The sequence below is a fragment of the Tinamus guttatus genome, unplaced genomic scaffold (genome assembly GCF_059628265.1).
Source record: "Tinamus guttatus ecotype Peru unplaced genomic scaffold, ASM5962826v1 Tinamus_guttatus_pri_ptg000402l, whole genome shotgun sequence".
In the NCBI taxonomy this organism is placed as follows: Eukaryota; Metazoa; Chordata; class Aves; order Tinamiformes; family Tinamidae; genus Tinamus; species Tinamus guttatus.
Window position 1 is genome coordinate 2,381,069 of NW_028288936.1, and position 22,930 is coordinate 2,403,998.

Genomic DNA, 22,930 nt, shown 5'->3' on the forward strand with positions numbered 1-22,930 from the left:
GGATGGCGGGCAGCCAAACTCCCTGAAGATCCCGTACACACAGCACTTGATCAGGGACTGAAACTCATCTCGTTGACAGTGCAAAGAGCAGATACTCACGCCAGGTAATGGTGGGTGCTGCTATCACAAAGATCTTGCACTGGTGAATAAAATCAACTGAAGTTCACTGGTTGCTGCCCCTCTGGATTATTTTACTGTCTCCTTTAATGAGCTAGCATGACAGCCACCACCACGAAACTGATGCAGGGAAGGTAGGTGCTTTACACAGGGTCAGAAAAGCAGTTTACATGGGTACAACAGTTTGTGCAAGTTGCAAAGGTTGAGTATTACTTCCATGTTCCTTTAAATGGCCATCAAGAACATCTTAAGTTGTGACGCCTCTTACAGGGGAGCATTAAAAATGAAGAAAAAAATATTGCCCAAGTATTTATTATTATATTTGATTTATTTCTACTTCTGGTCAACTGAAATGTCTTTGCAATTACAGAATTATACAACAGTCTTTGTTTCAGGATTATTTCTACAGACTATGAAGCAATTTCCTTGGCATAATATCCAATCTCCTTAGCATAATATCATCTATTTATAGCATTTTTCCCCAACGACAAGACAGTTATACCTAAAACAAATGAAGCACTTCCATATTACACTGCACCAACCTCCCAATTTCTCATGGAATTACACTAAATCATTTCATGTAGTTCTCCAACAGTTCAATGCTGTCGATTCCTTGTCATTTGAAATAAAACACATATAGAAAAAATCGCGCTCATGAGTTACCATTAAAGTTAAGAAAATAAGCATTTCAGACTATAGAAAATAGAAGAAATAATAATCCAACAATCAAGTTCTCTAGGCAAGATCTGTATTTCTCCCTCAGAGAAAAAATCAACACAAATTTGTATGTTTACACCTATAGATTTCTAATCAGGCGTTTATGTGGTTCCAGCACCTGATGACCATGTCCCAAGATGCTCCAAACACTTCAGTCCACAGATCAGCTACTTCCAAGATTACTCTGAGATTTTGGTTCTTCCCTATTGTGAAAGCAACAAAGGTGATTACTATCCTCCTGGGAAGGAGGATAGAATTCCCCTATAATGCCTACACCTGCTAGATACAAAACAAAGATCTTTCCTAGATACTGCAAGGGGCTGCAGGAAGATGACTATTCCCTAGCCCAAGGTTAAGTCCTCTGAAAGGACAGCAGAAACACATGAGAAAATTGCTGGTTACAGCCAAAAATGCAAGAAGCTAGCAAATCTCACAGCACTACAAGGAACAGCTGAATTTCACCAAGCAAGAGGTTGTTTAAGGAGAAGTTGCACGAGAAATGGCCTCCCTGGTATCTTAAGGGGACTGCTGGAGTCTCCGGGGGGAAACAGACTCTCCCAGGGTCAGCAGTAGCCACATAACTGCACCAGGGATACCAGATTCTGGCACAGATTTAGCACAACCGACCAAAGCAACCAGGCACGGGTTGATTGTTTAGGAAGAGAGGAAACTGGTCACGGGGTAGGGGATAAAACCGGTTGCAGAGTGGAGGAGGTGATGAAACTAGAAGAAGCAAAGCAGGAAAAAGGAATATAAAGACTGCAAATCATGGCATCTGTCTTCTTCGGGGCTATATGTCAAACAGCCCTTGACTGATCATCAGCTTGTAGCAGGACAGTAGGTTTCCACTGTAGTCGCATCTGATGCATCTGACTTGCTTCTGGTCAGATCAAGAGTGGTCAAGGGGATCCTGGCATGCTGGAAAGAAAGATCTCAAGGCTAAGACATCACTGGGCAAACACCTGGAGGGTTGCACCCAGCAACACAGTTCTTCCCCAACCTTCTTTGACCTACTGTGAGACCAGCTGAGGTTGGAAGGAACCTCTAGAGGTCATGCAGTCCAACCTCCCTGCCATTAAGTAACAAAGAAATCCCTTGGAGCTGCAGTTGGGCTGCTACTACTGAAAGTCACTGTTTTTGTGTTAGCCTTCTAGACAGAAATCAAAGATGTAAAGTAATTCCATACAGTCAGGAAGACATGCTTCCAGTACTTCAAGATTTAGAAACACACCATGCCATTCACTGATTTTTCAGCTTTTTTTTTTTTTTTTTTTTGCATTACATTGTTCACATAAGTTAACTGATACAATTCAAAGGTGCATTTCAGTAAAAAGTTATAAATTAAGTAAAATATTAATTTTATAAAAAGTGGCAGTTAGAAAAAAAAAAAAATCTCTCCAAAACCATTAGTGTCAGAGGAAAACACATGAAGCTTCATCACTGAAAGAGCTTTAGGAGTTTTAACAGATTGCAAATTAGACAGAAGTTCGGCATGTAATACAGTCAAAGAACTAAGAGTTAAACAAAAGCAGAAGAGTCACTGACCGCCTGTAAGAATAGGATTCAGTTGCAGACGTTTAAATCTAGACATCCCCAATGATCATCAATGGAGGCCAACGCAATCAGTGGAGCCTGGGGAGCAATTCAATTTACCCTAAAGTAGCCCCTGAGTAGCTCATTAAACAAATCGTTCTCTAGACACTATTGACTGTATTGACTACATTTCTATTGATCATAACGGGAACTTACGATCCTAGAGTAAAGACGACGTACACCAATCAGAAAAGAAATGCAGTAAGCCTCCAACTGCCACATCTGTGAGAACATGAACTCAGAAGTACTGCAGAGAATGAAAGGCCTGGCCGCTAACTGAAACCTTCATAGGCATCTGCCTCCGCCTCTTCAGCGAGTTTCAGCCTCCTCTTCCTTTCTGATCTGCCTCAAAGCTCTAAACTTTCTCTACCCCCTTACCCTAATTTCATTAAGACAACGCAAGTGACAGGAAAGAAGCACAAAATCCTACTTGCAAACTCTTAAGAGCCTTGTACAAAGAATGTAATCACATCTCACCATGGGGCAGTTATTTTGGGGGTGTTGGGTTTGGGAAAAGTCATCCTGTGTGTAGCAGTACACCAGTAGAAAAAACAAGGGATAGGAGAAGACGACTAAAAACCGGCCACGGTTCCCTGTAAAATTTAAAACCTAAATTTCTACTGTTTATCCAAGCTTTTGTCCTGATCTCTAAACGATCTGCTATCGTATCAATTTCAACCACTCACATTAATAGTCTCATGTTCAGGACGTATTAAACTGTAACATATACCCAAATTAGTATTTACTGGAGAGGAGGGAACAAAGTCAACATCATACTCTTCCTCTCCTGTGACACCAAGATCTACAAGACCTATATTAGAAAAATAATTTTGTATCCCAGACAAAAAACAGTTGGAAATCGGTTCTAATCAGAAGCTTAAGTATAAATCAGAGACATAAATGAACACAGGCTATAATTAGAAAGATGATGTAGCAAAGACATCAAATCACATTTTAGGATTATGATCAAAGGAAACTGAAGTTCTGAAAATTACCAATATTAGCCCTTGCTGTCATAATAAGCATGACTGCTTACATATAAAAGCCTTTTTATTACATCTACTACTAGATTGTACTGCAATCAAGGAATAATACTTGAACTCTATAGACCTCAGTATGACAAGCATCTTTCACCATTCAGTGACAGAGATTGCTCCAACACACACAAGACTGATCATTTATTAAAAGATGACTCAGAGAGAAAACTCAAATAAAAAAACAAAAAAGCTTTAAAACACTGCTCTGAACTGTTTCAGGAGAATGAACAATGAACAAGCGATTTTAGTTTCAACTTCATGGTTGTTAAAACGGGGCGGGGAGGGAAAACACACACATATAGTATCAGGGAAATAACTCTGGTTAGAAAATACAGAAAAGACTGTACATAACTACTTTAATTCATTTTCAAAAGTATTTCTTTTTCAAACAAAAGCAATTCCTCAGAGCTTCACTGTTATTACTGCAGTTCTCATGCCCCAAATCCCAACACCATTAAGAAAATGTAGCATGATCTCAGTAATAATCCACTCCTGGAAGGAGGGAGAAAAAAGTTTGGAATTTAAATAATCAAACTTGCCTTGCAAGTCACCTGAAGTGATTTTCTGACTTCTGAGGAAGATAAAATCCCAGAGAGAAGGGTCAGGATGTTCAAATAATCTGATTTGCAGTTTCGCAGCTAACTAAGGTTAGAGAGTCTAATATAAAAATCAGTACCTAACTTAAAAAAAAAAAAAAAAAAAAAAAAAAAACACCCGATGTGGAGGCCTGCTTTGGAGACGGAAGTGCTGAATGCCTTGGTAGTGGATGATTGACCACAAGGACGAATGTCTTATCAGCAAGGAGCAAAGCAGGAAAAGGAGGAGGACAACAACAGCATGTGGAATGTCTTGTCAGCAGATGAGGAACAAAGCAAGGAAAAGAAGATAACCACAACTGCACGGCTGGCAAGATGCTGATTGATTGTAATCTTTGCAACACTTGTGTTAAAAGAGTATAAAAGGAGTTGGTTTGAGAATAAAGTTGTCTCACTCTGCATCCCAGACTGAGTCCGTTCTTTCGCAAGGTGCAACAAATGGCGCCCAACGTGGGGCACGAAGACTAGCTCTCTCTTGGCTGCACCGCCCAGCTGAACTCCCGGGATTCACGCTGAAAGGAAGCGTAAGGATCACGCTGAAAGGAAGCGTCCTTTGTGTGCACACCAACACCTCTTGAAAGGAAAGAGGTAAGCAGCTGGGGACTATGGGGCTACACTTAACGAAGGAACAAAAAGATGTTTTAGAAGCCTTTTCTAAGATCTTAAAACAACAGGGCAAGAAATTAGATGAGGAAGATCTACAAAAGGTTCTTGCATGGGCTTCTAAAAATGATCCCTCCGTGAACAGTAAGAACGTATTTGATACGGAGAAGTGGGACCAAATTGGGGTCCGATTATGGGACTGTGCCACTCGCGGTGATAAGGCTGCTGCTGGCCTGTTGCCACAATGGCGAGTTGTATTCGAAACGCTGAAATCTCACAGTGGGCCGCAGTTGAACACAAATGACGGAGTCGAGGCTCCTGCCTTCCCCTCCGCGCCTCCATTACCTCAGTCATGTCCTGATGAGAATCAGGAAACAAAATGCGCTACAAAAGCCTTCACGGTACAGTCGCCTGATGACCAGGACGATAATCCTTTTGACCCGGGTCCTATTAACCCTGAGAAGGAACCAGACCTATACTCCCTGGATCTGCATGATAAATGGGCTTCAGTAAAACGAGGAGCAAAACAGGCGGGGGATGTGGGCATGCTGAAAGCCTTCCCCGTTATCTATGCGCCAGACCAGAATCCACGCTGGGAAGGATTGTCATACAATCTTATTAAGGACGTGCGGCGCACGGTGACAGATCACGGCCTTGGCGCACCATATACCACCCACCTTATACAAACTCTTTGTGATTCTTCGGTTTTTACTCCTCACGATTTTAAAACTTTGTTTCGCCTGATTATGACTGATATGCAGTATACGATGTGGGAATTGAAAATGAGAGAGCTTGCTCGAGCACAGGGGGAGGAAAACCAGCGCCAGTCAAAAAGAGGTCCTTTACGGACTGTTACTGTGGACATGCTAATGGGGGAGGGTGGCCACAGTGCCACAACAGCACAAGCAGGAATTCCCCCTGAGGGCCTGCAGCAAGTTAAGGCACTTGCTCTCCGCGCCCTTAAGGCCGTCCCGGAGGCTGGTAAACAACGACAGCCTTTTGTTACCATAAGACAAGATGCGAATGAGCCTTACATGAAGTTTTTAGATAGGCTTAATGAGGCTCTGGAGAAGCAAATTGATAATGAACAAGCACGAAGCTACATTTTTAAACAACTAGCAATTGAGAATGCTAACCCTGATTGCCAGAGAGTTTTGCGAACACTAAAAGATCCTACTATTGATGACATGCTGAAGGCGTGCATTAACGTCGGCTCTAAACTGTATGAATGTTCTCTGATGGCCGAGACATTTGCAACAATGTCTATGAAAAATCCATGCTTTGCTTGTGGCCAATTTGGTCATATCCGTAAATACTGTCCAAAAAGGCAAGCAAACAGAGGAGCGCCTGGAATATGTCCGCGCTGTCACAAAGGACGACACTATGTTAATCAGTGTCGATCAAAATTTGATAAGGAAGGTCAACCATTAGCCCCTTCGGGAAACTTCAAGCGCAGCGCGGCGAGGGGTTGCGCTGTGACAGCAAATCACCCCTCAGAGCGGCCTCACCGGGAAGCAGCCGCCGCTTGTGCGCCAGCACAGGGGGCAGCGCCAGTATGGACCTGGCCACCACAATAGAAGTGCTAATTACTGATACATCAGTTGTGCTAATTCCAACTGGTGTCCATGGCCCCCTGGGGCGAGGAATGGCAGCACTATTGATTGGGCGATCTTCAACAACAAGACAAGGGCTGTTTGTGTTACCTGCAGTTATCAATGCAGATTTCAAAGGAGAAATAAAGATAATGGTATGGACTCCGATACCACCCTGTACTGTGCCAGCGGGGAGCCGAATAGCACAACTAGTATACTTTTTACCACAGACACCAAATGCTGCAAAAACTAAATGCGGCATAGGCTCTTTTGGGTCCACGGAACAACCAGAGATTTTCTGGACTCAACAGATAACTATGAACCGCCCACAGATATCCTGTACACTACAATCAGGAGTGATAAAGTTTAATGCACAAGGAATTTTAGATAGTGGAGCGGACGTTACAGTCATTGCTGCCTCGCAATGGCCAAACAGTTTACCCCTAGTGAATGCGCATACATTGCTTTCGGGAATTGGTGGGCAGAGTACCCCAATGCAAAGCGAAAGCTTGATAAATATTATTGGTCCGGAAGGGAGAACCGCAACCATTAGACCATTTATATTGCCTGGATCCGTTACCCTGTGGGGGAGAGACTGTTTGAGTCAATGGGGCATGCAGTTAAGTACGGATTTTTCTTAGGGGCTACTATCCAGCAGCAGGTCCAACCCTTGATCTGGAAAACAGACAAGCCGGTATGGGTGGATCAGTGGCCCCTTCCACGAAATAAACTGCTGCAGTTACACAAGTTAGTAGAGGAACAATTGCAAGCTGGACATATAGTTCCTACTACAAGCCCCTGGAATACACCAGTTTTTGTAATTCAAAAGAAAAATAATTCCTGGAGATTTTTACATGACCTTAGAAAAATCAATGAGGTCATTGAAGATATGGGAGCCTTACAGCCTGGACTCCCTTCTCCAGCGATGTTACCTCAAACATGGACTTTGATCATAATAGATTTGAAAGACTGTTTCTTTACCATTCCACTTGCACCACAGGATGCACCTCGGTTTGCATTTTCTGTACCTTCCATCAATGCTATGGAACCCCATAACAGATATCATTGGAAAGTTTTGCCACAAGGCATGAAAAATAGTCCTACATTATGTCAACAATTTGTGGCAGCAGTCTTAAGTCCAGTACGGAAGTATTTCAACAATGTCCTCATCTATCACTATATGGATGACATATTGATTGCTGCAGAGCAAAAGGAAACAGCACAAGAGGCTCTGCGTCAGATTACACGAGCAGCATCGGCTGCAGGATTAAAAATTGCAGAAGATAAAGTACAGGAAACTCCGCCTTGGCGATATTTAGGATGGAGAATTTCTGATCATCAAATTCGACCACAATTATTGACTCTAAAAACAGACATAAAAACTTTAAATGGTCTTCAAAAACTTTTGGGAACTATTAACTGGATCCGTCCCTCCCTAGGGATTTCCACGGAGGAATTACATCCTCTATTTAAGCTTTTAGAAGGAGACACAAGTTTGACATCCCCAAGGAAGCTTACCCCTCCTGCGCAAGCTGCACTTGACAAAGTTGTGAACAAATTAACCACTCAGACTGTTCACAGACGAAAGCAGAACTATCCTATCAGTCTTTTTGTTTTTTATTCTAGCTTCCAACCTTATGGCCTGTTAGCACAATGGATACCACAGGATGCATGTCCGTTAATAATCTTAGAATGGGTGTTTCTACCTCATAATTTTGGCAAAACTGTCACCACTGCTATTGATATGATTGCGATGGTTATTCAAAAAGGAAGAGAGCGTTTGATGTTTCTAGATGACACAGAGCCTGATATTATTTATTTACCACTCAGTACAAAACAATTAACCTTTTTGACTCACCAGTCTTTTGTTTTTCAGTGTGCCTTGGCAGATTATCCAGGACAAATAAGTATCCACTTTCCAGGACATAAAATCATACAGTCTTTTAACTCTCTTTCTCTATTACCGGTTTCCCATTTGAGCCTTACGCCAATACCTGATGCTCTTACAGTATTTACTGACGGCTCAGGTAGGACAGGTCGTGCAGTTGTAGTCTGGAAAAATGATGAAGGGCATTGGGAGAGCGACGTACATGTTGTCACAGGCTCACCACAAATAGTGGAATTATCAGCGGTCGTCCGTGTCTTTACGCGATGGCCCTCTGCAGTTAACATTATAACAGACTCTGCCTATGTCGCAGGGTTAGTCTCTAGATTAGAACACTCCTTTTTAAAAGAGGTTTCAAACGAGACCCTCTTTGCGCTTCTCTGGAAGCTCAGATGGCTATTAAACAGAAGGATTTATCCGTACTTTATCCAACATGTACGCTCGCACACCTCACTGCCTGGACCTATTAGCGAAGGTAATGCTCAAGCAGACAGCCTTGCAGGAGCTGTAGTTCTACCAGATCGCTTTGCACAAGCACGCTTGTCGCATGATTTTTATCACCAAAATGCAAAAGCGTTACGGAGGTCGTTCCAATTGACTCAGGAACAAGCTAGACAAATCATACAGTCATGCCCAGACTGCCAACGCATTTTACCAGTACCATCCATTGGAGTAAACCCTCGTGGTCTTTCTGCGCTTGAAATTTGGCAATCAGATGTAACTCATATCCCTGAATTTGGTAGATTTAAATATGTGCATGTTTCTGTTGATACCTTCTCATCCTGTATCTATGCTTCTGTACATACAGGTGAGAAGGCCAAAGATGTATGTCGACACTTTATGATGGCCTTTGCAATGTTAGGAGTGCCAAAAACTATAAAAACTGACAATGGTCCAGCTTATATAGCACAAAAAACGCAAATATTCTTTCAACAATGGGGAATCCAACACATCACAGGTATCCCCCATTCACCCACAGGCCAAGCGATTATTGAGCGTACACATGGCACCCTTAAGAATATGCTACAAAAACAAAAAAAGGGGAGCGTAGGGTTATCCCCACAGGAAAGCATAGCAAAAGCTTGCTATGTGTTGAATTTTTTAAATTACTGGACAGAAGAGGGACCCCCTATATACCGACATTTTGATTCACACAGACAACACAAAGTTCAGGAAAAAGCCCAGGTTGTAGCCAAAAACCCACAGACGAATCAGTGGGAAGGGCCTTTTCCTTTAATAACCTGGGGTAGAGGATATGCTTGTGTTTCTACAGGCACAGGGCCAAGATGGGTACCTGCTCGATGGATCAAGCCTTTCTTATCACAGTCATCATCATCATCTGCACCGTGACATCACCCACACCGCAGTGGATGCCACCCCAGCCTAAAACTAACATATGGGTAACTCTGGCCAATCAAACGGGACAGGACACGTTATGTTTGTCATTATCTAGTCCAGGAAATCCTTTTGTAACCTGTCTGGTAGGACAACCTGTTGATGATTGGCAGGTTCCCCTCGAAAGGCGTCCATATATAAGTGATAAACCAACTGACATAGTTGATAAGTGGAATAATTGGGTCCCATGGTTTCCAAAAATGAATATAGAGCCACAAGAGCTAGATTTGTTAGGATCAGTAAAAATGGATTATTGTGTGTATCTTAACTATACAGATGGATGGGCTAACTGGAAAGAAGTATCCCCTCCTCTCCCAGGATACAAAAGACGAGATCCAAAGGATCCGGAGCCACATAAAATACAATGGCTGAATGCTACCCTACCGGAGTATAGAAATGCCACTGCATGGTGCAACTATACTGCCGCAAAATTAACCTTATCTGGTAGATACCCACTCAAATTACCAAAGGACCTATTTCTAATTTGCGGAGATCGTGCCTGGCCTGGTATCCCCTCTCGCGCATGCGGAGGACCATGCAGCATTGGAAGGCTGACTCTATTAACACCCAACATTTCAATGATTAATAACCATAGAAAACGCCCCAAGCGCGCCATACACGCTTTTCAATCTGAGTGTGATGACCAAGTAACATTTTGGAACACTGCAGAAATCGTATCAGCATCTATATTTACACCCGGGGTAGCATCAGCGAAAGCGCTAGTAACCTTAAATAGGCTTGGTTGCTGGCTGGCAAAACAGACTAATGCTACTTCCCTGGCACTGAGTGGGCTATTGCTAGATGTTAATTCTATTAGGCATGCTTCACTTCAAAATAGAGCTGCTATAGACTTTTTGTTATTAGCACAAGGCCATGGGTGTCAGGATTTTGATGGCCTCTGTTGCATGAATTTATCTGACCATTCGGAATCCATCCATAAAAGCATTGAAAATTTACAAAAAGGAGTGCAGAAGTTACGTCAAGATGATGGTTTCAATATTTTTGGGAATCTTTTGGGGAATTTAGGATTAGCTACGTGGATTAAGGGATCATTGCAAATAGGTTTGATGTGCTTGATAATCTTTCTTTGCCTTTTAATTTGTATCCCATGTTTGTTAAAAACAATTCAGTGCTTAATAGACCGTGCCTTGAAACAGGCATTCTTCATAAATAAAGAAGGGGGAGATCGGGGGATCTCAAGGACAGACTCGAGAGTGTTGGTGGAGAGACCTTGGGAAAAGGACACTATTATGCTTGTTGGAATCAAACCATGGGAGTAAATGCAACAAACTAAACAATCTTTTGCTTAGCCATATTCACGCAAAGTTTCTAATTATTGTATTAACTGTATTTTGTTCATTTGTACTACCTGTATGTTGTACTAACTGTATTTTGTTTATTGTTAGTGTATCTGCCTTGTTTCTTATTATGTGTTCAGTGCTTGATTGATTGATCCTTTAACCAAGTTATGGCTGTTCAGCTAAAAACAGCTATGGCAATACCACAAACAAATAAAGAAGGGGGAGATGTGGAGGCCTGCTTTGGAGACGGAAGTGCTGAATGCCTTGGTAGTGGATGATTGACCACAAGGACGAATGTCTTATCAGCAAGGAGCAAAGCAGGAAAAGGAGGAGGACAACAACAGCATGTGGAATGTCTTGTCAGCAGATGAGGAACAAAGCAAGGAAAAGAAGATAACCACAACTGCACGGCTGGCAAGATGCTGATTGATTGTAATCTTTGCAACACTTGTGTTAAAAGAGTATAAAAGGAGTTGGTTTGAGAATAAAGTTGTCTCACTCTGCATCCCAGACTGAGTCCGTTCTTTCGCAAGGTGCAACAACCCACAACTTCTCTAATGTTCAAATACTTCAAATATATCACAGTAATTTAGCTTTCCCAGATCAATATATTAACTTTCTGAAACATAAATTGTGCATATCATGAATAACTTACAAAAGAGCTGTCTCTTCTATATTCATGAGATTCAATACATTTCAAAGACATGCAGCAGAATGGTAAATCAATTCAGAAAGTAAAAATACTTTCTTATTTACACCATTGCCTACGTGGTATATCAGCAGATTGCACATTCGATACAATACACTGCTTTTCTGGATGACTGAGTATTAAACAGAACTACGATTTGCTGTCTGAATATAGGCATGTGGAATATGACAGTTATGTGATGTTAAACAATTAAGTAGACTTTTCAAAACAGAAGACAAAGTACAAAAGATTTTAGAAGTTTTTTTTAAGTCAGTTTATATGACTACAGCAATTCTGAATATTTAATACAATTCTAAAAGCACATTTCACTAACTTCAATTTAATATTCTTTCAAACAATTGTACCAAGATTAGTACATCATCATCTTCCAAATTCAGTATTTTTCTATTCAAAATGAGTAGGAGCACAGCTGAAGGACCATGTAGGTCATTCAGTCATCCTGCAAGGTAAAGGTACCCAAGATACATGGATTTGTAGAACTTTACCCTGACAACAGCTAATGTCTGTTTTAGAACTTGGGGTTGGCATCCTAAGCACTTGTACATATTGTTGGGGGAGGAAGTACAGAAGGCATTTTCAGCAAATGACAGTAATGACAGGGTTGTGTTGGCAGGAGGGTATTCAGGAGAGCACTCTGAAGCCCATAGTTCGGGATACTCGGCTGGTTCACAATGCTTGAACTTAGAAATTGGGCATCCTCACACACAAGCTTTTCTATTACTTTTCTTAAAATGTCACTGACTTAATAGCTTGCCACTACTGTGATGGCTAATAAAATAGAAATCTCGTCTTATAAGTACACAGTCTTTCTATGGTGATAATAAAGTGCAAGGCTGACAAGCGGTTCAAGAGTACAAAAAGGAATCTTAGAAAACTAAAGGTCTAGCTTTAACAGCCACTTTTATACATGCGGTTTATAAAACAAAAAATACTACAGTATGAAAAGAGCTGCTTGAAAAAATGTGCATTTGCTGGAAATAAAGCATGCTGTAAAAGACCAAATTCAGAGCTAAATTAATTTTATTACTGAAGACATCTATTGCTTTCATTCTTGTCACTGCATGAATCTTACCACTAAAAAACAGATTTTGGTACCTATATATAACTGTGAAAACAGATCTGCTTAACTTTTTTCTGTAGCCGGTACAATTAAAACACTGAAGTCCCGTGCCACGTACTCTAGGTGACCATGTGTGTGCAGGGGGGGTTGGACCAGATGATCTCTAAAAGTCTCTTCCAAACTTAACAAATCTGTGATTCTAAGTCTGACCCAAGCTATAATTAATGCCCTGGGATAGAAGAGATTGTGAGTCAGAGTTTTTTCTGCCCCCAAGAAATGCCATAGGCTCAGTCTCAAGTTTTCATTTACAATGAAGGTTGCACAATGAAAGCTGATTATAAAAAGTACAAAGAGAGATTTTTAAACACTCCCTCTCGCCCTCCCCCTCAAAAAAAAAAAAAAAAAAAAAAAAAAAGAAAGAAAAAAAGTACTTCATAGACTTCAAGGTGAATAACCATAGAAAAATGTTGCCATAGCTTTGGCCTGACAACAATGCTCAGGGAATTTCAGCTTTAAAGGAACATAATACAGTAATTGGGAAGTGTGGTAGCAGCTCATCAGGGGAAAGCACTTCCAATGAAAGAGCCCACATTCTTATCATAGGGCTAACTAGTGGGATTCCCAAGATTTGGGTGCATGATACCCAACTATGTGAGAGTCTAAAGAAGTTTTATGCTTTTCTGGTTTATTATTTTCAGTGATAGCCTTGACTAACACCCATGACACAAAAATACACATTAATGTGTGTGTAACTATAATATTATTTCAGATTCATTTCATTCAAGAAATTCTGCTTAAGACTTATGCTCTTTACATAGAAGTTACTTTAAATGTAAGAGTTTTTTAAAAACAAAGCTTTTACCACAAAAAGCCTTATGACAAAATATATAAAATGACAAATAGTCAAAAAGACTTTTGTCTATATTCAATAAATTTTGATAACCTTAGGCTGTACCGATATGCTGATTACTAATTTACAGCTAAAGAACGAAAGTTTCAGAGGAAGATGCACAGAGGCATGATTTTAATACACATCTGCATTAGCTACAAGGCATAATTAAAGCTAGATCACTCTTAAGTCTACATAATTATGTCCTAAAGACACACACTGTCTAGTATCTTTAACTTTGCCAAAAATAGCAATGGCCTCAAATTTACAAGGTCAGTCAATATCATTTTAATGTAAATATATTCCTACAAGATAAATGGGTTCCAAACCAAAAATGCAAGGTTTCTTATTAGTTTTATTCCTTTCAGAGTTCCGAATGCCAAGCATGTGACAGGAAGAACCAAATATTAACACACACAGAAAAAAAATCTGCAGTTTACAGTGTTACAATATTTCTCTCCTATCTCACTCCAAATAAAGGGAACTGATGAAACATTTACCATCAGAAATGAAGACGAATGTGGCCATTCAACACGCAGTAAATGGTATAACTAGGGTGTCATTTTTGTCAAAACAGAATAAAAATGATTCGCCCAAATTTCCAAAATTTACATGCTCTATCTCACTACAACTAGAGTATGAAGTAGCAATTTCCAAATAATATGAAATTATGATTTCCAAATAATGAGAAAAGGATACAGATAAAATGAGAGAAGAGTACAGCTAATAAATGCTTCTACGTAAACTAACTTTTACAATCGCTGGTGGAAGGGGAAAAAATCTCTTCCATTTTATTATAAATTTCACACAAGGTAATTCAATCAAAACCTTGACTATCTAATCCCCCATTAACCCACATAAGCAAGAACAGTTTTAACTAATATCAATACCTTATTATCATAAAGTACTGCTCCAATTTCAACACATTTTATGGGGACAACATTTTACAGGTTACATAAGAAGCATTTTTAATAAGTTTTTCAAACACTAAAGGAGAGCAAACATTTTCCTAGAGTCTTCTCCTAGAGTCTCTTTCAGGAGAATTCAAACTTGAATGAAAAGGATAAGATTTTCAATTACATTTATATTTTGGTCTTTTATATGCCAAATATTGCAGCTTGCTGTTCAACATGTCATTCTAGGCTTTGGCAGATTTGTATAGTTTAAATAATTCAAGAGTAATAGCAGTCAATTACAGAATTATAATCAACTGTGATGAAATAAAAGAAATCTTTCCAATTAATGAAAACATTCTCAAAATAGTGGACACAATTATCCAAATAAAAGGGTTAAGTATCAATGTCAAATCTCAAACATATGAGGAGGTAAAATACCAAAATGAAATGCAATCCTGACTGATAACGAAAACATTCCTGGGGATTTAAGCTAACGGTGCTTTAAGAACTTCACTTCTTTCTGTTCAGTATGAATCGCAGGAAGAAGATCCATGCATCCTTAAAGCGCTGCTAAGCAGATTATCTAGTATGTTTTGATTTTCATTTAAAAATGATTGCTTTTGTATTATAGAGGTACAGATCTACAGAACATTACAGCATAAGCACCTCTTATTTATGCTTACATACTCTATTAGTTTATTCCTTAGGATCTTGTCTCCCTCTAGTGACTGGCCCTCGCCCCCCGCCCCTCCAAAAAACATATTTTACTCGCATGCAGGAGCAGATAGAATCACAAGAACACCCAAGCTGGAAGGGATCTCAAGAGCTCATCCAGTCCAGCCTTCTGCTCCAAGCAGGGCCAGCCAAGGGATTGCACCAGATTGCTCAGGTTTTTTTCCCCACTTGGGTCTTGAAAGTCTCCAACCGCCCCCTCACTTCCTCAGTAGCTTTCTGCTGAGCTTGCTCCAACTTATTTAGAGCTTGCGTTTGGGATGGGGTATCCCTCCAAATGGAGGCAGCACTCTACACAAGGATGTGCTCCAAACAAGCACAGAGCCGTTGGAAGTCATCTCTTCCCTCCATGAACAGACACCCTGGTGCTTCCCTGCAGCACTACTGCCCTGGCTGGGCTGTTGCAAGAGGCTTTTCCTCCCCCACAGGCAGGACTTGGTGCTTGGCCTGTGGAGTTTCATTGGGTTCCATCAACCCACTCTCCCAGCCTGTCTTGGTCCCCCAGAAGAGCACCTTATTTGCAGATTATACTGATTTTACCATACCTAGAATAATCCAAGGATAGATTTAACCACTTGAGACACTTGAATCTACACTTCACTGCTGTTCAGAATACTCCAACAATTTTAAAAACTGATCTGAATCTCAAAACAAAATGTATACATTGTGTATAAACACCATGCAATTACGCTATATAAAATGATCCAAGATTAATATGAATAGTTACTCAACTCACAGCTCCTGCAGGGTTTCATCTTCTGCCCAAACACTGTTTTGCAGCCAACAAACTTGGGAATAGCTGAGTAGTTTTGAAAAAAATCTATTCATAGTTATGAGGGATTAAAAGTTTTACAAATAGGTTTCTCTGAAGGCATAATCTGTATCAATTTGTAATTGCAACAAGTATATATAAAAAAAAAACCTATCTGCCTCTGGAGTTATATTAAGTTTCTGGTATGGAAAATATTCTTGTTACTCAAAAGTGAGTGTATCCAATATAAATGCTAAAAAGGAAAAATAAATAAAACCAATAAAACTCAATGTTTTATTATGACACCAACAAAAAAAGAACATAACCTTCACATTTCTTAAGCAGAATATTTGTTAGCTTGTAAGGGGATCGTAAACTTTCAAACATTGCTTCTTCTTACAAAGAGCAAATATTTCATTTATGTCCATCTAGCTCCACAGTTTGATACTCTATGGAAGACTGCTCAGTTGTATTAAATTAATCCGTAACAATTCTGAATATTGTTGAGTGGTAGAAAGCATGACAAACTTATTTAAAGGTTAAAGGAAAAAGCCCACATCACATCCAGATTTGCAAAAACTTGATTGCAACTCAACAAGCACAGGATTTGGAAAGAGTACTGAGACACTAAGATCATGTTTGGGAAGGGACACCAGCCCCAAACTTGGCAGAAAAAAAGGGCTTAAGGAAGGAAGACATGTATATCTGAGTAAGAGAGTGTATGGGAGCAAGTCTTAAAGGCATGATTATCTTCTGCCCTCAAACACCAACTTCACAAAAAGAAACATGAACCCAGAGCCCAAAAAAACAACTCAGGTGCAGATTCAGGTTTCATCTGGAAACCATTTCATGCACCAGAAGTTACAAGTGAAAAGAACTTGTTCAAACACAGTGACTGTGGCAGAACAAAAACAGAGAAGTCAAATCAGTGGGAAGCCAGTGAATCAGAAGGTCAGCAACACAGACTTACCAAGAACTTCAGTAAAGCCCCACACTCTTCAATGGCAAAAGATCTCCCAAATCAGATGGGATTCAAGCATCAGAAAGACAAGCTGAACATGCACCCAAAGAATCAAGTCCACTTCACAGGTCTGCCTAATGAATACCAACATGATGCTGATAAGAACCATCCAATCACCGAAAGGACCCAAATTCTGACAACCAGAAACTCTATTCACTTTAAAAACAGGAGAAGCAGAGAACTCCCCTTCCCCTCTACTCAGCCCTAGTGAGGCCACTCCGGGAGGACTATGCATCAATGGGCTGCCCCAGACAGCAAAGATAAAGCACAGCGAGTGCAGCAAAGGGCTCCTAAGATGGTGAAGGGACTAGAGCAGCACTCACATGAGGAGATGCTGCGAGAGCTGGGAATCTTCAGGCCAGACAAGACTGAAGGGGAGGAACCTATCACTGCATATAAATATCTGAAAGGAGGGTAAATAGGACAGGCAAGACTCCGCTCAGCAGTGCCCGGTGAGAGGATGAGGCAACAGGCACAAAATGAAACATGGGAAGTTCTATTCAAACATGCTCCCTTACCACGAGGGTGACTGAGCACTGCAACAGGTTTCCCAGAGAGACTGTAGAGTCTCCTTCCTTGGAGACACAGGGTCCTGAGCAGCCTGCCCTTTGTAATTCTGTTTGAACTGCAGGGTTGGACAAGATGGTCTCTAAAGGCCCCTTCCAACCTCAAACATTCTGCTAAATGTATAAGCCAGGCTTTTTACAAAGGTAGGAGAAGTAAATTCAAAGCGGATCACTGACCAAAATCCACCTTCAGGAACCATCTTGTAGCACTCCTGGCTGGTCCTGGCAGAAACATTTATCACAAGTTGCTTCCAATCAAGGTAAAGTTTCAGTCTTGGATCCAAAGTCAAAGACCTCCTAGGATCATTTCCAGAAAAAAATGAAAGAGCCAGGAAACTGAATCACCAAAACTCATTTGGGATATCTGGGATATATCTTCTTTTCCAAACTTCATCACTTCTTAAAGGAAGTCAAGAAGACATGTGAGATAACCATATACAGCATCAAAGGGGAAATGTGTGTGGGCTGTCTGCCATCAGTCTCATACACAATTATGTGTGGATGGAAATACGTAGACTATATTAGTAATCACTTGAAGTTCATTAGTAAAGAATCAAAACCTTCATAATGACCCTTAGCAAGGCTTAAGTCTGAGTCTTGCCCTTTCTTCTCCCAGGCATGGAAAAAATAGCTGACAACAACTGGGGAAAAAAAAAAAAAAAAAAAAGAAAGAAATCCAGCTTATTGCTGGTTGTGACTGACTGCCACAGAAAACCATATGAAACTGGAGAAAGCCAATATAGAAGATTAAATCTGGAAGAGAGAGCGACATGCCAAGTAACAATGTCACCATCATATCCTACAGGGGACAGAGTTCCAGCAGACAGGATTTGAAGACAGTCTTGCTGTCTGTGTGACATGACTGAGAGCAAAGCTGCTCTGAGCAGGACACGATGATGCGCTCAGGTACCAACTCTGCAAACTGAGCAGGAACAGTGACAGACGAGATCACAGAATCACAGAATGCTTAGGATTGCAACGGACCTCTAGAGATCATCTAGTCCAAGAGCCCTGCTCCAGCAGGGACATCTAGAGCACGTGGCACAGGGTGGCAGCCAGGTGGGTCTGGAAGATCTCCAGAGAAGGAGACTCCACAACCTCTCTGGGCAGCCTGTTCCAGGGCTCTGTCACCCTCACAGGAAAGAATTTCTTCCTCATATGGAGGTGGAACTTCCTGTGTTTCAACTTACACCTCTTACCCCTCGTCCTGTGGTCTGGCCACCACAGAGAAGAGCCTGGCCCCATCCTCCCTACATTCACCTCTCAGATACTTGAGCATGTTGATCAAATCTCCTCTCAGCCTTCTTTTCTCCAGACTAAACAGGCCCAGCTCGCTTAGTCTTTCCTCGTATGACAAATGCTCCAGTACCTTAATCATCTTCATGGCTCTCCAGTGGACCCTCTCTAGAAGCTCCATGTCCTTCTTGTACTGGGGAGTCCAGAACTGCACACAATACTCCAGATGCGGCCTCACCAGAGCTGAGGAGAGGGGCAGAATCATCCTCCTCACCCTGCTGGCGACGCTCCTCCTGATGCAGGCCAGGATCCCATTGGCCTTCTTGGCCACAAGGGCACATTGCTGCCTCATGGTTAACCTGTGGTCAACCAGGACTCCCAAATCCCTCTCCACAGAGCTGCTTTCCAGCAGGTCAACCCCTAACCTGTACTGGTGTCTGGGGTTATTCCTCTCCAGGTGCAGGACCCTGCACTTGTCCTTGTTGAACCTCAGGAGGTTCCTTGCTGCCCAACTCTCCATCCTGTCTAGTCTCTCGGAAAGGTAGCACACCTCTCTGGAGTGTCAGCCACTCCTCCCAGTTTGGTATCATCTGAGAGCTTGCCCAGGGTGCACTCTGTGCCCTTGTCCAAGTCATTGATGAACAAGTTGAAGAGCACTGGGTACTAGTACCGACCCCCGTGGGACACCACCGGCCACAGGCCTCCAACCAGACTCGGCCTCATTTATCATTTGCAAAGAGACAATCTACAACTATCATCAGGATGAAAGTGGTAATAGAGCAAAATTAATGCCTTAAAATATACTGAGAGATTTATTAAGCTTTTGCACAGTATTTATACATATTTCAGTATCATATTTGACAAAATAATAAATTCATTGTTGTATAAGCAGTTATCAAAGGAATGGTTTTTCGAAGTGCACAACTAGCACTACTATTTCTTCTGTAAATAGTAGAAAATAATTAAAGAACTGGAAGAGAACATTTCAACACAACACAAGGATATATACACCAAAGTAGGAAGCAATAAGCTGCCCTCCTTAAAAATCATCCATCCTTATAAGAACTTAGACTATTAGCCAGAGAAAGTGATTTCATTTTCCTTTGTCTGAATACCTTGCCTTCAAGCCTCATTTCATATTCTCAAATTAATCACCTAAATAGATCTGAAAAAGTTACCCACAGACAAATAACAAAAAGTGGATTTCATTTTTAGTTCTCAGATCATTTTAGAAATATGTTGTAATTATTTCATTTTAACTTGCTACTGATTCTATGATTCACCTTATTCTTTAGATTTTTTTGTATGTTTTAAGTTTTTCAAATATTAAAAGCCATGGCAGGTTTTTCCCTGCTCTTTTAAAGTTAGGAATAAAGATCTTTAAAAATATGAAGAAACAGGAGATCAAAGAGTAAAGTAATTAATATTTTTGCTTCGGAGTAGGATTACATTTTACAGAAACAAAAACAAACAATACCTTAGAATTACATTGAGGTTATGAAGCCAATTGGCATAAACATTCAGAACGCATTTACCACCACTTGACAGTTGATCCTATCATCTTAACAACAACAATTTACCATTTACATATTTCTAGCCCAGTAATTTGCAGAGTAATTTTAATTATGGTGCTTCAAGCAAAAACACTTTACACTCTGCATATATCTGTTGTGAGCACATACTTCATGATCACTTACTCCAAATAGATCACTACCAATTTTGGTGCATTGTGAGCCCTGCTCGTTTTTAATCACCGAATATATTTCGCACTTTATTACACACTTGCAAATTCCTCTCAGAGGGCAAAACCCTTTTTACAATCTTTTCTACAGTGTTTTTATCGTGGAATCATGGGGAACGCCTGCACTTCCTCTCTTGGGGTCAAGTTTTCCTTGTGTTTATGCTTGTGATAGGCACTGCAGCACACTGCTGCTGCTGGATGTGAGATTGAAGTTGTGTGTCAAGAAGTCTTAAGACTGACAGCCAATATAAATATTACTGCCACTAAATACAGAATATGAATGTTGAAACCATAACCATTTGTAGCAAATCAAATCCTTCCTCTTTGCACCACCAGACATTATTGAACAGTTAACCTTAGTCTTCACCAAGTATCATGCACATACCTTCACAACGTTCCAGTAAAACAAGATAGTATAATTATCCCCATTCTTATACTATTGGGGATAGGATAATTATCCCCATAGAAAAGGAACAATGGCATGATATTCAGAAAATAAAAATATCAAAAGAAGAAGATATGAACACAGTAAGAATTGTGTTCATCTTAACTCTTCAGAACAGTATAACTTTGTTGTAAATAACAGACTGCTAACTTCAGTAACAAGTCTTTCAAGCCAGCTTTCTATGCTCCCCTCAAGAGGCTAAAGACAGCTAGAAATTCAAAGGAATTATGAAGATTATATAGAAATAGTGACCTCTGTGTGAAAAATACTGTAACTACCGTCTTTTGCATCATTCACAAACTTCATCAACTACAACACTGTAATATTAGAGGCCTGTCTATGCCTATGCAGTGTATGAAACAGAGATGCTACAGGGAAGTGTCTTGATCCACCTGCATACACCTAGGTCCTTGTATCAAGGTATAAGACAACTGTGAGTGTTGACACGCACACATTTACATTTTTTGTTACTTTGAGGGCTTGTTCTTTTAGTATCCTTTAAATATAGGAAACTGCAACTGAAAAAATCTACAATTTCCTGAATTCAGCTAGAAATTAACCAGTATCCAGCAGCAGTTACAGTTATTACCTTTACAAAGACTTTAAGAAAGAACTTAAAGGACTGCATTTTTCTAGTTCTCATCTCTAAAAAGCCTCTGGTTTTATGCCTTGATTTGAGTTCCCATACTTCAGAAGAGTGAGAAAATGAATAATATTTTTTCTCACTTGGTTATGAAGGCAACATTAACATGCCTTTTGCACAATTTTAAGAAGCACCTCTTCAAATAGGCAGCATAAAGCACACATTAAATACATCCTCACATTCATATGCATTGATATCACTCATTTGAATTACCTTGTCTGCATCTACTTTTCCTCTAGTAAATTCTTTCTTCCAAAATTCCAGTGCCTGTTCCAGAGTTAAACCGATGCTTTTCAAGAACAGCCCATACTGCATCCGGCCTCCGTGACGGAGATGATGGTTCTCACGCAGGGCTTTGTGCAGCTGGCGCATGCAAAGAGGGAATGATTTCACAGAGAGCTGTCAAGAGGAAAACATGTGTTTAAGACATACTGTCCATTTTGCTTGGAGGATGTATACTTAGTGATTATCTCCGAAAACACCAACAGCTAGACAGAAATGCATGTGTAGAGATCATTTGAACTGAAGATAAAAAGTGCGTTCTTAAACCTTCAAATTCAATAACCATCCAGTAACAATGTGAAAGAGTAGCACAGATGTTAGTCTTCAGCTACAAAGTATTAAAATTTTAACTGCTGTCAGAAATATAGCCACAGTTCAATTACAAAGCTGCTGCTACTTTATTTTAGCTTCTGCAACAGAAAGGTGGATTTGAACAGGTATTTAACACCTCTGAGGAACTATGAGCAGGAGAAAAGCCCACTGCGATTGCTTTGCAGATTTTTTTTTTTTTTGCCATAATATAGAATCTCAGAAAGAGAGCATCATTCAAACTTACCTGTATATGGGTTTTATTTTTTTGACAGTTAAGTTCAAAAGGAACACTGCCACAGTTAAAACACACTAACAAAATATATCACTTCTAAACTTCAGATAAAGCAAGATGTTTTTATTTGTCTGTGCATAGTTCATGCGCATTTACAGTCTTTAAGTGGAAAGTCCAAAAAACCTCCCAAATAAACATTACAAAACAGAAACTATTAACTAAATATTAAAAATTGCAAAATTAAATTAAAAAACATTCTTTTTATATAGTTATGTTAGCTATTTGCGAAAGCACACAAAATCAATATTTTTATGGTTGTTAGTTAAATCTTTAAAAAAAATGAAATCAAGACTTTTTATGCTATCTATGTACAGAAAGAGAGGTTTTAATTTTAAGAAGGTAGATATCACCATATAATATCACAGAAATAGAGAACTTACAGCATCAATTTGTTCTAGAGAAATTTTTCCAGTGTTTTTTTGCACACTGTAGTCTGGACCAACGTAAGAATGGCTGAAAAACAAAGCAAACGGTACAACATGAAATATATCACTTCATTCAAAATAATTACAACAGTTT

At 40.2% G+C, this 22,930-nt stretch overlaps 1 protein-coding gene across 1 annotated transcript in view; it reads right to left on the minus strand.

Annotated features, from left to right (window-relative positions):
* The window catches only part of PRIM2 (DNA primase subunit 2), an 89,730-nt gene that overhangs the window by 27,246 nt on the left and 39,554 nt on the right, over window positions 1–22,930 (minus strand). Inside the window, exons 8-9 of the mRNA XM_088531224.1 lie at window positions 22,792–22,864; window positions 21,739–21,924 (exon numbers count right to left, since the gene is read on the minus strand). Of these exons, the coding sequence (XP_088387350.1) occupies window positions 21,739–21,924; window positions 22,792–22,864 (259 nt within the window). The remainder of the gene's footprint in view (window positions 1–21,738; window positions 21,925–22,791; window positions 22,865–22,930) is intronic.